The 16,093-nt window shown below is 42.1% G+C and overlaps 2 protein-coding genes across 3 annotated transcripts; one reads left to right on the top strand and one right to left on the bottom strand.

Annotated features, from left to right (window-relative positions):
- Window positions 1-1,273: 1,273 nt before the first annotated feature.
- LOC112577233 (alpha-1B adrenergic receptor-like) lies at window positions 1,274-2,881 on the top strand. Its single transcript, XM_025260263.1, has one exon. It carries the CDS (start codon window positions 1,632-1,634, stop codon window positions 2,547-2,549), a length of 918 nt encoding a protein of 305 aa, XP_025116048.1. The 5' UTR covers window positions 1,274-1,631; the 3' UTR covers window positions 2,550-2,881.
- A 96-nt stretch (window positions 2,882-2,977) lies between these two features.
- Window positions 2,978-15,925, bottom strand: LOC112577232 (b(0,+)-type amino acid transporter 1-like). Of its 2 annotated transcripts, XM_025260261.1 has the most exons (14): window positions 15,780-15,925; window positions 15,164-15,424; window positions 12,179-12,344; window positions 11,733-11,834; window positions 11,260-11,503; window positions 10,592-10,716; window positions 9,396-9,495; window positions 8,238-8,282; window positions 7,688-7,811; window positions 5,821-5,924; window positions 5,473-5,569; window positions 4,622-4,777; window positions 3,774-3,942; window positions 2,978-3,475 (listed from the first exon to the last, which is right to left on the bottom strand). In XM_025260261.1, the coding sequence occupies exons 3-14, from the start codon at window positions 12,342-12,344 to the stop codon at window positions 3,420-3,422; spliced, it is 1,488 nt and encodes a 495-aa protein (XP_025116046.1). In that variant the 5' UTR covers window positions 15,164-15,424; window positions 15,780-15,925; the 3' UTR covers window positions 2,978-3,419. The 2 variants fall into 2 exon arrangements, with proteins under 2 accessions (XP_025116046.1, XP_025116047.1); XM_025260262.1 differs by lacking the exons at window positions 15,164-15,424; window positions 15,780-15,925 and having other exon boundaries at window positions 11,264-11,503; window positions 12,179-12,320.
- Between the last annotated feature and the right edge of the window lie 168 nt (window positions 15,926-16,093).

Below are 16,093 nucleotides of genomic sequence, written 5' to 3'. Positions count from 1 at the left end.
AATTTACTTTTGCATTTAGCGGATTTATAACTCCAAGCCAAAAGACAGAAACGTGTTTATATTCTGTAGAATGTGTAGTCCTCACACATAAACCAGACAGAAAGAAACCACAGAAAATGCAGACTTCACACACACATCCCCCTATGGTCAAAAAGAAGCCTGCGGATCCCCGTCGGTTACACGGATGTCCCAAGCCACAGAGATGTAACACACATCCACATCAAAACGATGTCAAGTGACAAAACAAGACCATCAGGCGAGGCAAAAGACAGAGAGCAGTCACCTCAAGTTGTTACTCTTCTGTTCTCAGGTATTTCAGAGAACCTTGAATCTGACTTGCACAAACCCTAGCTGCTTCCATCTTTTTAACCACCATTGTCTAGTTGAACTCAATAAACCTACACGTATCGCTGCTGGACACGTTCTTTGTACAAAGTCAGGAAAAACAACTTTTTCTGCGAAAATGTCTCCCACGGGTTATTTGGTTTGGTCGGTCTCTTTGGAGATAAAGTGCTCTCATACAAACTTCTATGATCTGTAAGTCTGTGTGCTTCCACCTCCAGGTGATTTCGCAACCCTCGGATTACTCAATGTCGCGATGACATTAGTCATGGAGTCACTATAGAAAGTGGAGTGATTAGCAGTTACTAGCCCTCGTCCTTCTTGACATAATAGTCTTAACTGTATTATTTCTACAAATCAGTGTATCAAAAGCGAAACAATTGCTAATGAGCCTTACACGATATCATTTGCTAGCTTTCTGCAAGTAAAGATTTCCTCCCATCACCAAGCCCAGGGAGGTGTTTAGACAGTTCTAACTGCCTTATCAGTCATCAAAATCGCTGACTGCGGCAGAGATTATAAAATGTTTAGACAAGAGGTATTCTAAGCAACGGTCTGTTTGTCCTCGATGAACAGCAGATCAAACAGATGTCATTATTCCACTAATCGGCTTTTTTAGTGACGAATGCCCAAAAAAAACTTCATGTGCGTGCACGCGCGTGATGTCAGAGGATATGAAACGTTTTAGAGCCCTGAATAAATCACACATCAAATCGAATCTGAATCTTCGAAACGCAAAAATGCTCCCACGCGCTTCAGTTGTTGTCAGAGATAGTGCAATGTGACTCCTCCCACCCCTACCCCACCCCACCCCAAAAAAAGAAACAAACTTAAGAACCTGATCAGATTCATATCGATGTTAGCTTTAATGGACGATGGGCAACTAATTGGGAAAATGTGAGGTCTTCGTTAAAAGGAGATAAAAAGAGAATCAGGTGAGAACAAGAACTTGTTAGATGGTCTCTACCTTGCAGAACAGCCGCGGAAGGTGACAGGCATCTGTCTTCATGAGCTGGAAAAAGTCATTCGTGGTTCTTCCACTGATGACTGCAAAGGAACCAGGAGCAATCTGCTGCATGTGTGGCTGAGAGCTGTGAGGTCTCAACCTGTGTGTGGAGAGAGTATCACGGGTACACCACTGGGTGATGAACACCAGAAAAACTACGTTAAACCAAGTGGGAAAGCTCACGTCGCCATCCATCCAAGATGGACTTAACTCAGTGACCGCGACATGTGACACTGACAAAAATTCCAAAATATTTTAATTAGACAACCTTCGAAAGTGTAAAATGGAAAGTATGACAACACTCAGCTCAACCACTGAGCAGCAATGTGAACAAGATGATATGACTGTTGACTACATCGTCTTTTCAGCCAGCATCGCAGTTTTGCTTCCATTTTTAACTTTCGGCAATGTGCTGACGATTCTTGCTGTCCTCGTCACACCACAGTTTCGCACTCTCACGTACCTTCACGTCGCCAACATTGCGGTTGCTGACTTCTTGGTGGGTGTGGGCTGCGCCTTGGCCGGCGCCAGATCGTTGACATCGCTTCTGTGCCTCATCCCCGACAGAGTCTTCATCATCGTCGCTCTCTCCTACAACTATTTTGCAGCCACGGAGTCGCTCCTCGGTTTGTTGCTCCTGGCCCTGGAGAGGCTTGTGTACATAGTGTATCCCTTCCTCTACATCAAACCCGCGACCGGAAGGGTCTTCAAATGCGGCATCGTCCTCTCCTGGGTCTTGTCATTAACGATGGGAGCCCTGACCGGATACTTCGAGCAGGATTTCTCTGGCAATTGTGTCGATGAGGAGGACTTAGGAAGAGATCACTACCACATAGCAATGCCAGGCGTGTTTTTGTCCGCTTCAGTGGTGTCCTCCCTTTGCTACATAAAGATCGTTCTTGTCTCCCGCCAACAGCAACGACGAGTCGCTGAACAGACGACACGTCCGTTGTCACACGTGAACTTCAAGTCGGTCGGTGTGTTCTTCGTCATCAACACCATATTTATCGTGTGCTGGCTGCCGTATGTTGTGGTAGTTGTGCTTTGGGGATGTGAGAATTCGACACTCCAGACAAGAGCCTTCCTGTTCATGTTGGGGTCCAGCACCTCCGTCTGTAATGTTGTCATCTATTCCTGGAAGATCAAAGCGTTTCGGAAAGTCTGTGTGCGTTTACTGCGCTGTCAATGTCAACATCGATGACTGTACGGTTTGCCCCGTGTATGAAGACGATTGTACACACACACACCTGACAGGTTATTATGTGACTTCTCGTCTCTCTACGTTTATTATTATTCATTATAAAAGTGTAAAATTTTTATGAAATTGCGTTATGTATAAATTTAATTTATGATTGTTGTTATTATTTATTTAAAATAACAATATCGATCTTCAATAACAGCAATTAATACTTTAAAACACATATGCAAAGGTCAATATTATATTTTAATCAGAACTTTGACAAAGTTCACACACACGCACACACATACGCTCGCTAGCTCCCGTACAAGCATAACATTTCTAATACTGTCGAGAATTCATCTTAATGAAACACATATGAGATATTTGCACAGCTCTTACATGAATTACAGCATGAAAATCTCTAATATTTTAATTATAATTTAATCGTTTTCTGATTGTTTGAGACTGGCACTGATTGCCAGAAAACCGGTCTCTGACCACATCACCATCTCATTTTGAGATCTTTCATTCTGTATAAATCTTAATTCAGAACTTTCATCTCTGTTTCCCTCGGCTGTTTCTGACTTCCGGTGTAGCGAGGACTGAATTAATATCTTGTGGATCCCTGAAGCTGTACCTTCGTATTTGAGGATCTGGGTTTGGGTCTTGCTACTTTGTTCCACAAGGAACGGAGTCTTCAGCTGCAATCATTCCATAGCAGTTCAACGTCCTCCCTCTCTCGCCATGAACCGTGTTTAAAGAATCTTTGTTCGAAAACTGTCACCAGAGTTTTGTGTTTGAAAATTGCAAAGTTTTAATTAAGTCATCTGGAGCAATATGAGCATTCAGTAAAATTTGCACAACTGGATCAATGAGTTTCTTCCCTTGGGATCACTCAGCGCTCGGTACGAGTTCCATGAGAAGCTGAAGGAGGACAGTGATATGATCTGAAACAGAACATACACAAAGCATCATTCTTTAGTGCAAATCATTAGAAAATAGCGGGACATGTAAAAATATTGTACGTGAATACAGTCATAATTCGATGACATTTTGGTGTCACGCTGGGAAGATCACATCTAATTAACATATTTTCATGTCAGTCAAGCTGGTTGACACAAACATTCGCGATGGCACATTTCCATTTTATTTCCTTTCGTCCTTTTTGGATCTTTTACCTCTGTTACTGGCTAGTTCTCTTACATTTCTTTCTTTGCTATTTTTCTGCATCTTTTCTGTACTTACCATTGACCTTTATTTTGAGCTTGAAGTAGACCAGAGGGAAGTAGAAGAGCAGGCCGCCCACCACGAAAAGAGCCGCATACAGGAACTCTATTCTTGGCTCATCCACAATTGGCGCCACGATTAGGTAGACTGACACCAGGACCATGATCACCGGTATGACGATGGGGGCCTGCAATAAGAGTAGTAATAATAATAACAACTATCACCAGCGTCACCACCACCTTTTGTTTCTTCTCCGCCGCTAAGCATTCATTGTGATGACGACAAGAGGGGCTTGTATCTCAAATTCTGTTTATTGAACGTGTATACATGAGCGGTTACTCTGCCGATGAGCAAGAAGCTCTGAACTGTAAGGAGCAGTCCAGCAGTCCGTGATTAAAAACAAAAATAACGGGTCAAGTTCAGCAAGGGTTAATTACCAAAATCTGAGTAAACATCCCCCTCCACCCACTCTGAAGACACAGGCCTACAAAGATCACCAAGCACAAAACAAGGTCACAAACCTCACACCGTGAATCTACCTGCATACTTTTATGTTCTCAATGATATAACTACTGGAAAATATGGGTCGTCATGTTTATGAGTCTTATCAACGAGCTTTATGAAAAAAGATGTTTAGGGTTGTAGTAAATAATTATTATTATTATTATTTTATTTATTTTATTTTTTTTATTTATTTATTTATTTTTTTTTTTTTGTAGTTCGTGAGTGGAGTGGACTTATGATTTTGGGAAGCAGTATATTGCGTTCATCTCAACCCGTTTATTAGAAACAAATGTGCGCAGTCATGTAGGTCTGTACCACCCTCTCATACAAACACACCGGACAGGTGTCGTGCCGCAGGTTACCTTGTAAGCTCGGTGTGCATGGCGCCAGGGCGTGCGGAAACGAAAAATGATGAGAGTCGTGAAGGTGAGACCGTAGAACAACCAGGCGGTGAAGCTGAAAAAGTCGACGAGGCTGCCAATGTCGCCTGGAATGATCATCAACAGAGCTAGGAAGATCTGGGACAAAAGAGCAAGTAACTTCATGGCATCAACACATGTAAACAACACTGAAATAAACACATTCTCTAAAATATTTTAACAAACACCGTTCATACTACGTTTGTTTCGTTATTATTATGTGTGTGTGTTTTCCTTTTCTTTCTCTCTTTTCTTATTAGTATGCGCTTTGAGCCCGCCTTTAATGGTGGGAATAAAGCGTTATAAAAATTCAACATTATTACTATATTATCATTACAGTAGTAGTAGTAGTAGTAGTAGTAGTAGTAGTAGTAGTAGTAGTAGTAGTAGTAGTAGTAGTAGTAGTAGTAGTAGTAGTTGTTGTAGTTGTTGTTGTTGTTGTTGTGTTGTTAAAATGGCAAGACATCAGACATATCTTCAATACCACATTTGGTCAGGCTGAGCTGGAAAAAGGTAACTATAAATCTTTTGATGAATCTCGATCGTACCTAGAATGAGTAGAAAAATAAAAATAGGGGAGAAGTTATGTTAAGAATAAGTTAAAAGTTACCATGAAAAGAGGGAGGATGACACAGACATCTTAGTTATTCTTGTTTTGAAGAACATGATAAATCTGTTGATCAAAAGGTTTACATGATATCTGCTTTTAATCTTGAACGCAAGCAGATCCCATTAATAGCAACTGTCCTGCTTTGAAGGCTTATATAAGGCTAATGAGCTGGAAATCAACAAACCGTGAATAAAAGTGAGGGCACTGGTGTTCGTCTCTTGTAGTGAACAAAAGACATCACTTCCGGCAGGTTTCCGTGGCGTGCGGCTGCAAACAGGACTCTTCAGAACAAAGGTAAAGAAAGTTTCAGATAATTTTTGACATAATTCATTGCTTTCACAAAAATATTACTTCCACGAGTTTGACATTTCCCTTACTTCTTCTTTTCATTATTATAATATTTACAATTATTATCATTTACGAAAACTACCAAAACGAAAACCAGTATTGGCCATCTATTACTTCAGGGGTAACAACAAGATTATTGTAGCTTAATGAATCTGTTGATGTCTGTTGACTTGGACACACCTACCTGCCCCCGCTGAAGGCCGTACCATTGGCCGCCCCAAACGTAGATGCCATCACCGATAACGGGATGATGATAGTTGCTCCGGCCAGCACACGGTCTGCCCATGTCTGTGATTGGTCATTTGAACAGTATGAACTTTGCTTCTCAGAGTCACTGTCTTCGTGTGACAGTATTTGGGAAATTTAATATACTAAATATATATAAGCAAATATGTAAGTAAAATTGTGTTTTAGCTACTTTTCACTAGACTACCAGTTCAATTTCACCATAGTCATTGGAGTCTGAACAGAAAGGCTTGGACATTAAATGGACACCAGTTCACTTGTACCTGTGTCTGTATGTTGAGCTGAACCTATGTGGAGCAATGAAGATATTCAGTTTGATTGTAGCTTTGGTTTTGTAGGAGTGTATAAGAATATTCGTGTACAACACTGTGTCCTCTCTGTGAAAGGGGTGTTAAGAAGCGAGTATCTTGAGAACAAAAGCGAGATATCCACCAACATTTGGAGAAATAGTATCCTGCAATAATCTTTTCCAGTCATTAGAGGGAAAATGCACATTGTCATCTCCACTCCGATAAGATTTTACACCTTCTCTTTATTATCTCTCCCCCATAAACCAGGGAGCAAACCCGGGTGAGTTTTTATTTTACACCCTCTCTCCCCTCCCCGAGCTCCGCACTCGAAAGCTCTTCCCGTGATGCTTCAGCTGTACCTTGGAACTCTTAAGCACAGTGTGAACGCCCTGTTCACTAGACCTCTTGTAACAGTTGCCCCTGTCCATAAAGAAGAGCTTGGTATGCAAGAGCAGCACCAGGGCTGCGGGCAAATATCTCACGAGTGTTGACAGTAGACTCAGGTTGCAAGCAGTCTGTGTATGTGTGAGAGGGGAGGGGTAAGTACATAAAGGTCTTGCTTGTTCTCTGTGCAAACAGCTGTAGACATGACTGGACGTGTCTCGTTTGTGTGTATGTAGGTGTGAGAGAGAGAGAACACTGACAACTGTTCCGCCCACCGACATCGTAAACTTCTAGTATCTCTTTCTCGTTGTTCCAGCCTGTATTTTCTCACAGTGATCTCATCACTGACACTGTCCAAAGATCCTCTATGATGTTAAAGTGGCAAGCTGTGAACAACTGATGGCTCGTCAGAGGTCAAGGTGCACTTGGACACTTTCAGTGACTTGTCTGCACACGATGTCAAGCTAGCTGCACAAGGAACTGGGTCATGACCTCATTAGGCGACAGCTCGCACCACAAGCCAAGATGGAAAGGTTAAATGGAAAGACCTGGGTGCCCTACAGAACTGGTAGTCTCTCCATGTATAATAGACTGTTGAAATCACGGCTGTTATCAAAGTCTAATGACCTGTCTCAAAATCTTGATTTTCAGAACGGTAGCTAACAAAAAAGTATTTCTTGAGCAAATTACTTCAATGAAACCTCACGCAATATACTTAAGACGGAAGAAAAAAAAACTATGGAAACTAATATGGGACAAATTTCTCCTACATTTCATCTTTGCCCCACTGTTCTTATTCTGTCCTTGGGTTGAGTTTTCACAAACCTACGGGGGTGCAAATTTGTAAATGCTCGGGTACAGCTCATTGGCAATTTTCCCCCTTTGTGTGAATACTCTCCTTCCGTCCTTGCGATACAAGCCTAAAAACATCCCTTTTCACAGAAAAAAGCCATTAACAAAAACCTTAACTGTATCTGGACACGTCCACTTGATAAAGACCTAAGCCAATGGAAGAGGTGGGATTATAGGTTAATTAGGTGTTTCTGTGTACAACCGTGACGTCACCAGTTTGACCCTCTTTCTGTGCAACGGCTATCACGTGGAAGGGAGACAATCGGTGATGCCACTCACCACAGCTACAGCTTGCAGGCCTAGCAGCTCCGTAGTGCTGAGGACGGTGAGGTAGGACACGTTGGTGAGGACGTAAACAGCCGTAACCAAGATGGAGGCCAGGATGTTGGCGCGAGGCAGATTCCTGAAAACATGGCGAAGGACTCTATTTACCGCACAGGTATCATTGATTTTAGCAAGTACATTATAAATCATCGTCCTGGGACAATTTCTCCAAAGTGTGTGTATATAAATATATACACAAATGTACCCAATATTTCCTAAAAAAAAAAGGCTTTGATTTCTGAATGTTGAAAACTGCTAAATATTTTGGTTTGTTCTAATACTTTCACGTCAGGGTTAAAATTCTTAAATAAATAAGTCTTACAAGGGCAAACCATACTCCCAGATGAAAGTCTCGCTCGGTAGTGTGTACATACGTTTTACTTTGTATTTGTGTGAGGGTCAGACAGTGGTAACAGACTTGGATTTCGTGTATGAATATGTAAAACGTACAAAGAACACAGAACTGCTAGACTTGAATAAAACTGTGATACAAAACTCAACTCACTTTCCAGGGTCATCAAGCTCCTCGACAACATAGTTCAAGTTGTTCCTGCAAGGCGGAGAAAACAATTTGCAAAATAGTTTCCACTTGTCTTTGAGAACAGTCTTATATTCCTCTCGCAGAGAGGATAGCAATTGTATTTTGAACAAATGCATGAACAATGCGCTTTTACCTACATTATGGGATATACCGTGTTTAATTCCATATAAAGTAAAGGCAAAGTTCATCCCCCTAATATTTTCTAGGTCGTTGGGGACTGAGGTGTTAGAAACCTCACTTTTCTAGGGACCAGCTTTTGTGGGGGGCTGTGCCCATCTCCTCTCCCTTCTTTACCTTCCCCCGTGTGCTGAAATGTCAGTAAACAAGTAGTATTTCAGCAAATTTCCGTTGCAAATTCACTAATTTGTTTCATGCATGCCCTAAATAATCAAGTGCGTGTGTGCGCGCGCACGTTTGGGTTTGTTTATTCATACAATTAGTTGAGAAACAAGACAGGGTTAATCTAAAGTTGAATAGCTTTGGCTTGATTGAGATGTGAGCGGAGCGGAATGTTGTGCGTGTGTGTGGATGAATTATTTATTGTATATATATATATGTGTGTGTGCATCAGCACATGCCGTGCCGAGCGCGCGTATGTCATTGGTGACTGTCGAATATTTCATTGGTAACCGTCGAGTATGTCATTGGTGATTGTCGAGAACGTTCTGGACATCATACGGACATGTTCCTCGTGATCTGAGGGTGGGTTGTTTTGTTTTTTTTAGGACGATTAATGTCAGGGAAAAATATCCTAAAGGCATCTCGACTGCGAGAAAGCTTTGCACTACTTGTACACTGACTTCACTCCAGTTTCTCAGTGTCGCCAGCATCTGCAAGGGTGCAGGTGTGCCATCCTACAGGCAAGGAAACTGATAACCAGAACATACACATTAATTGTTGAAGGTGTTATAATAGGGGTTTGTTTGTGTTTGTTGTTGTTGTTGTTGTTGTTGTTGTTGTTGTTGTTGTTTGATTTTCCTATGGAGGGTAGGGTCAAAGGGAGAGCGCGCAGCATCTGTCGTTCGCCCTGAGCTCAACATGGCCTAACATCGGCTCAGAACTAAAATATCGGAAATAAATTCTTTACTTTTCTCATAAAAGGATGTAAGTAGTCTCGCTTACCACCCGTCGTAGGCCCAGAGGGCGCTGTAGAAGGCAAGGGAAACAGTGGCCGGGTTGTCTATGGTATTCTCGAAACCCGTCGCTAGTACAGTCGTGTATCCTGTTCACAGATGACACCCAGTATTTGGACATCAGGGCTTTTGTTGTTCACACACTTGCAAATATTTCCACGATAATTTCTGCAGACTCTTACAGAAATTATAAAAGGGTTTGAAACAGTTCCTATATGTAACGCAAACATAATGATGATATAGATAAAAGTATTAACTGTTTGAAGGTCTATGTCAAATATTTGAATTGGGAGGACAAATGTTGACACCCGGAATACATTTTGAAGACTTGAGTCGCAAAGATTGCGCACCTACGTACTTCTGCCTCAAGACACAAAACTACCTATGTACAGTAAGTGACGGATCAAAAGGCCTTCTTAACCAGACACATTCTGTGGAATATGTGAATGTGGAAGGGATTCTAACAAAATTTTGCTGAACTCCTTTAAACTATGTTTAGTTTGTATATTTCGTGCTAGAATATCTTTATTGTAATAACTGCTACTTTTATAAGATGTCACTGGCGGAACACATTTTCACATCGTCATTATTTTAGAAAATAAGTGAGCGAGCGAGACAGAGACTGAAGAATGAGAGAGTAAGAAAGTTTGAGAGTGTGAGACAGATGCTAATCCAGCACCACTTTCTTGTAACCAATGCTTCACTATTTTGCACACTGATATCATCTACTGCTGAATTTAACAAGCTTGGTGAACATTAATTTGTAGATCCTAAAATTTGTAATAAAACTACAGCTAGAAGAGTTCACGGAAGAAATCCATCCCGAACACACCCTGGTCTCTTCAGGGTACTCACTCTCATCGCCACCCGCTTAACAATGCTCGACAAAAAGACAATTTTCATTTCTGCAGTAAGCGCTACACATGTTACAATTTTGGAAGGAATTTTTCTGGTTGTAGGTCTCAAAGATGAGGGGTGAGATGTCGGGTGGGGAGGAAGAGAAAGTGCACAGACCGAAAAAACAATTCGTGTCATCGCCTAGAATCAACAATACACTCCCAGGGAACATACGATGGGGTTAGAACCATATACAAGTCACTGCGCACATAAAATTAAGAGGAATGGGCTGAGAGGTCTACTCGAGGCGGTATGGAATGTTTTAAGCCTGATCCCTCGACCTCTGACCTTGCCCGAGCTTGACGAAGCCCCGATAATGATGACGCAGAGCGCTGCAAGCTTGGCCGCCGTGAACAGCACCTGCACCCGGGCAGCGAGGGTGACACTGGCGCAGTTGACCACAGCCACGGTCACTGGACACAGATACACGTAGCAACAGGGGTGAACACGTGCACCAACGTACATAGTGTCACACGCACGCATGCACACACATATGCGCGCACATACACAGGTGGAAATAGTTACAACGTAGTTACAACGTATTTACAACGTACACCAATACAAATTAACACGCGTGCAGACTCATACACTCAAAAGGAGAGGCTATAGCCCTTTACTTCTAGAGGAGCGAGATGTCCTTATGTAGCAATATGGTATATGATATATGGTGCATAAATTTAAGAGAGAAAGAATGATGCACTCTTTACAACAGTGTAGACAGTCTATAAACACTTGGTGTGACCGCTTGAACTCAATGCAGGTAATAAAGGGGCTGCTTGCAATTTTTTTAAAAGTTAACAGTACAGACTGACTCACTCACTCACTCACTCACTCACTCACTCACTCACGCACGCACGCACGCACGCACGCACGCACGCACGCACGCACTCACTCACTCACTCACTCACTCACTCACTCACTCACTCACTCACTCACTCACTCACTCACTCACTCACTCACGCAATGCCGCCGCTGCCGTCAGTTTGACGGGTGCTACGGGTGAGCCGCACAAGTTGAAGAGGGTGTTGGTGTACTCCGCGAAGGTGAGGGAGATGACGGCGAGACTTGAAGGACGTAGCACGGCCACGGACGTCCAGGCGTACAGGTAGGCCGCTGCGTTGCCAAACGCCTCCCGGAAGTACTGGTACTCTCCGCCTGACTTGGACATCAGGGTGCCGAGCTCCGAATAACAAAGTGCTCCTAATTCACACACAACACTCATTTTCAATATATGTTTATGATTATTGTATTTCCAGGTTTCTCATTTTCAAACACATTTTTAACAGTTTTTCCTCAAATGTGATCAATATCAGTTACGATGATCTTACAAAGTGAGCAACAATTATGTTATCAAAATGAGGTTCGAGTGATGTGTCTGGCAAGTCAATCATGTCCCAGAGGACAGTCATCGAGAAAGCGGGGAGCTAACCCATGAGAGCGATAACGCCGGCGAGGGCCCATACGACGAGGCTGAGACCAACGGAACCAGTGCTGGCCAGGACTCCTTTGGGCGACACGAAGATCCCAGAACCTGCACACATTGTCTTCAAATGTTGCAACGATGGTAATCACTAATTAAATCGCTTACCTCATCCAATTTTATTTACATACACACACACGAACGCACAAACTAATCACATGCACACGTAACTACCAGCACGGACAGGCATCCATGCACACATGAATACACGGAAAGGCTGTAAGACGACCTTATATCCTTTACATTCTTAAAACAAGGTCACAATTAGGTTAAAAAAAATAAAAGCTTTGGGAATTTTCTTCCAAACTTGCAAGATTTTCAGTCTGCATCAACCAAGAAGAGCAGCGGAGTTTAGCGAAGCACGTCCTCGGCGTTTCCGTCTTCTGTTCACTTACCGATGATCGTCCCCACGATGATAGACGTGCCGCTGATGAGACCCAGCGACCTCGACAGTGTCACGCCTGACTTGGCTTTTGGATCGTCGGAATCTGCATCAGGACTGGCCGTGCTTTCTTCACGCTCGCAACGTTTTCGAACGCCCTCCTCCATTTGTTCAGTCATCTGCAGAGAAAGAAGACTCGTGAAAGCTCAGAAAATATTCTTGAAGCGCGCTCAGCATTGTAAAGTAGTCGGTCACAGCTGGATTTTTTTTTCTTCTTCTTCTGCACAGTCAAGCAGAGAAATCGTGGGAAGAAGGCGACCGGTTAGCCAAGTTTGCTTAAAATTTTGAGGTGGAAAAAAAGTTCAAAGGCACGATTGGCCGTGTAGTGCAGCTCAGTTCTTTAAAGCAGAGATAGGAGAGCGAGGATGACACACTTTTATCCAAAGCTAACATGGCAGAAACAGGTCACATTTGTTATTAAATACCTGCGATTTACAAACCAGAAACAGTGGACCCAAGTTATCAATAAGCACAAATGTAAGTTTGGTCTAAAAAGAAAGCTGTGCTGCCCCAGTATGAAAGAAACTTAGTCATGGAGGAAAACGAAAAAAAATATTAATGCAAACCTATGTAAGGAGGACAACAAGATGTTTTCAGTGAAGTGAAGAGATCATATTTCCTGAATATGCGTTACTCGATTCGTACCCACCCGTAAATCGTAATTGTTCAGAAAAAAGTCGATTTCGTGGACAGGTTCTATACAAATGACATTGAGATTGTTTTGGGGTTTTTGTTGTTGTTGTTGTTGTTGTTGTTGTTGTTGTTGTTGTTGTTGTTGTTGTTGTTGTTGGGTTATCATCCGGATTCCATGTTAAACTGAGTCTTGGCGTCTTGAGGTCGCATTACTCCAACAGGAAACACACAGCCGCAAAAAAATAACTAAACATGGTTTCCTTGAAATGTTTTACCCCTTCCTCTCACCCAGTACCACTTTGCAATCTCTCTTCAGTCTCTCTCTCTCTTTTTGATCCACTTTCGCTACCTTTTACCTCAACTGCCATGGATACAAGTCATCACAATAGCAACAAGGACAGAATACTGTGGTGACACATTTTTTTCTGTTCAAATGAGGTCATCATCTTTTGAATATGGACTGGCAGTGACTGGGTGTTTACTCCACATTTGCACAAAAGGTTTGGCTGGTGGGGAGAGGAGCGTGTCATATTCCGCCCGCCATTCACACACCCAATCCACTAATTGTGTTCCCGCCACAATCTTCTTGGTTATTTCGATGATTGTTCAGCTTTCTTCGAAATTCCACGGTACATTGTAACGAAATCCCTTTCCACAGGCAATGACTAATTTATCGAAAAGCTTAAAAGATTATAGTGGGATGCAATTTTTTTTTCTAATGAAGGGAGAAAGTTCAGTGCAAAATAATATCTCCCTCAAATCTTTGTGAATACCCTTCTTCCGTTCTCGAGATATGGACACCGGCAACCATCACGGTGCATAGAAAGGTCAAACTCGTGGGGTCATGGCTGCTCATAAGATCCCAGCTGTCTCGTTGACTTTTTTCTGCTCATGATGATGTTTGTCGGTGTGTATCTCGAGAGTTGAAGTAGAGGGTGTTATCAAATTTTGGAAAATATTATCTTGCGATGACCTTTACCCAATGATTAGAAATTTTTTTGTGGGTCTGCTAGTCCTTTTGCAATAACGGACATCGAGTGTAACGACTGCGTACTATTTTTTTTTTTTTTTAATCTTCGAGACCCTATTCAGGGGAACAAATTTCGTCGAATGTCTAACCAAATTTGGCAAATCTCTGTGCGAAGGTCACAGAAAACTATTGGTTTAGGGCGACCGTTTGGAACACTGGAACTTTGGACAACATGCCGAGCTAAGTCCAAATATCTTTGCTCATCCATTCCCAATACATTTTCCAATACAATTGGACTTTGGAGGTTCGACGCTTTGACTCTTGGCCCAGTTAAGAACGGAATTTAAAAAAGACACATATTGACATATGCAAGGTTGGAAGAAGCTCTGTACACCAATGCTTGTCATTACAAATCCTATAAGCTGTCAGAAGAGGTTTGTGTCCTTATACATTTATGAGTATCTGTTACTTCTAGTGTACTTGATGTTCTTCAACAATACTTCAGACTACTCTATCGTTCTCTAGGCCAGGTCGGCCCGTTCAAAAAAAGTTATTAGCTCTGTCATGGCAACCCCTTTCCTACTGGCTATAATTTTGGGGTAGGTTATAGCCTGACCTGCAATTGTGCCTCTTGTAAATTCTTTATGGCACTTTAGTTAATATGCAAATACAGTTGTAGGTTTTTTTTTCATGGGCTGTTAGCTAAATCAAACTAGATAACATTTTCTTAGCAAGGTCCAGCAAAGTCATACAAAGAAAGCAAAACAGCATAATTTGACATAAATTGTAATTAACGTACATACCCTATATATCATGGTATTATTCATATATATATTTCTCCGTTCTTCTATTTCCTATTAACATACATATTAACTGTATACGTAATAACGGGCTTTTTATGTTCATGGTTTTATGTATACAGTAAATTTAACTATGACCATATATAACACCATGATATATAGGGTTAATGATGCTTAATTAGTCACTTCTTTTAGCAATGTTTGAAGCTTTCTTTCCTTCATTGATAGACGTCAAAGAGAAAAGTAAGAGTAAAAGAAATTTCAGATGGTTATCGAGCTAGAACGTGTGTGAGTGGTTTGTGGGGTGAGGGGAGAAAGGGTACAGGTGGGAATCCGAGTTTACATGTAATTGATTCTTGTTTATATGTCCATGTGTTTTTGTTAGTAATGTAGCCTCGACAGCTTCAGGCTTTGACATCACAATGAATAAAATCATTGTAGTATAATGCCTGTGGGATCATAAGATCAGCCTCGTGTTCGTTAACGTAGGAGCGTTGGAAAAAAAGAAAGAAAGAAAAAACTGGAAATAACTCACCGTATGGAAGTGACCCTGTCCTCAATGTCTGTATACAAAACAGCGAAGATCGTGACAGAATCCGACTAGTACAGTTTGTCTCTCCTGCAATCCACCTTCGACTGTACCCGGGTGTCCAGTCACTGACCCAGGACCGTGTCGCCCATTCGTCGCTGGTGTCTCCGCGCACGTCAGCAGCGCATGTACATCAGATGGCGTCCCGACACGTACGTCAGAGCGGAACTCCGACATTCAGCTTTACACACCACACCTCCAGGTTTGCTTAAAGACATACCCGACTGCAATATTTATTTAAACCCAAATAACCGGGTTTCGTTCTTTCAAAGTACTGTCCCCAAGTTGTCAGTGAACTACTCCTCCCTTCTGATCGCCTTTCAGTGCAGAAAACTTCGGTGAAAACACTACTGTGACACCTCATTAGCACACACTTTCATCTTGCCCACTGGATGTATGTAGGAGTGTACCTCTATCCCAACACGAAGTAGTAAATTTGAGCTTCTAGCATGTCAGTGTTGGAAGGTTTGAATCTCGTCAATCAAACATTACTATTTGTTCCGATTTAAGCAGTTATTGTCTTGTCATGAAGTAAACCTACTAGTTTGAAAGATTTGTTTACCTGCACAGTGGGTCTTTAAAAGTTGACGGCTGAATCTTCCTCGGCAAGCGTAGGACTGCGTGAACTAACAGAGGAAAGGGGTGGCACGGGTACTGATGCACCCGGGTGATAGGACAGGGTTAGGGCACCCAGTTCTCTTTACAAACCTAGCTACTGGTCAGTTCAGTCAAGAAAACGGATGAGAAATCCGAGATCTTTCTGTTACACCTCTTTGGGTGCATTTAAAAACAAATTAGCACGTGAAAAGAAACCATGCACACATTTTTATACTCTCCTTTCTTCATTTCTAGTTAACCATGTGTGATCTTAGCCTC

This window comes from Pomacea canaliculata, linkage group LG12 (genome assembly GCF_003073045.1).
Source record: "Pomacea canaliculata isolate SZHN2017 linkage group LG12, ASM307304v1, whole genome shotgun sequence".
NCBI lineage: Eukaryota > Metazoa > Mollusca > Gastropoda > Architaenioglossa > Ampullariidae > Pomacea > Pomacea canaliculata.
The sequence above is the reverse complement of the archived record's forward strand: the minus strand, read 5'-3'. Positions and strand labels throughout refer to the sequence as shown.

Bases quoted from the DNA above. Each gene is read 5' to 3' on its own strand.
- LOC112577233 (XM_025260263.1), top strand. From the start codon at position 1,632: ATGGAAAGTATGACAACACTCAGCTCAACCACTGAGCAGCAATGTGAA.
- LOC112577232 (XM_025260261.1), bottom strand. From the start codon at position 12,344: ATGACTGAACAAATGGAGGAGGGCGTTCGAAAACGTTGCGAGCGTGAA. The intron at 5,570-5,820 runs GTAGGTGTGTCC...TTTGTTCTGAAG, and splicing joins ACGGCCTTCAGCGGGGGCAG to AGTCCTGTTTGCAGCCGCAC. The intron at 4,778-5,472 runs GTTTGTTGATTT...CTTTTGTCCCAG, and splicing joins TGCCCTCACTTTTATTCACG to ATCTTCCTAGCTCTGTTGAT.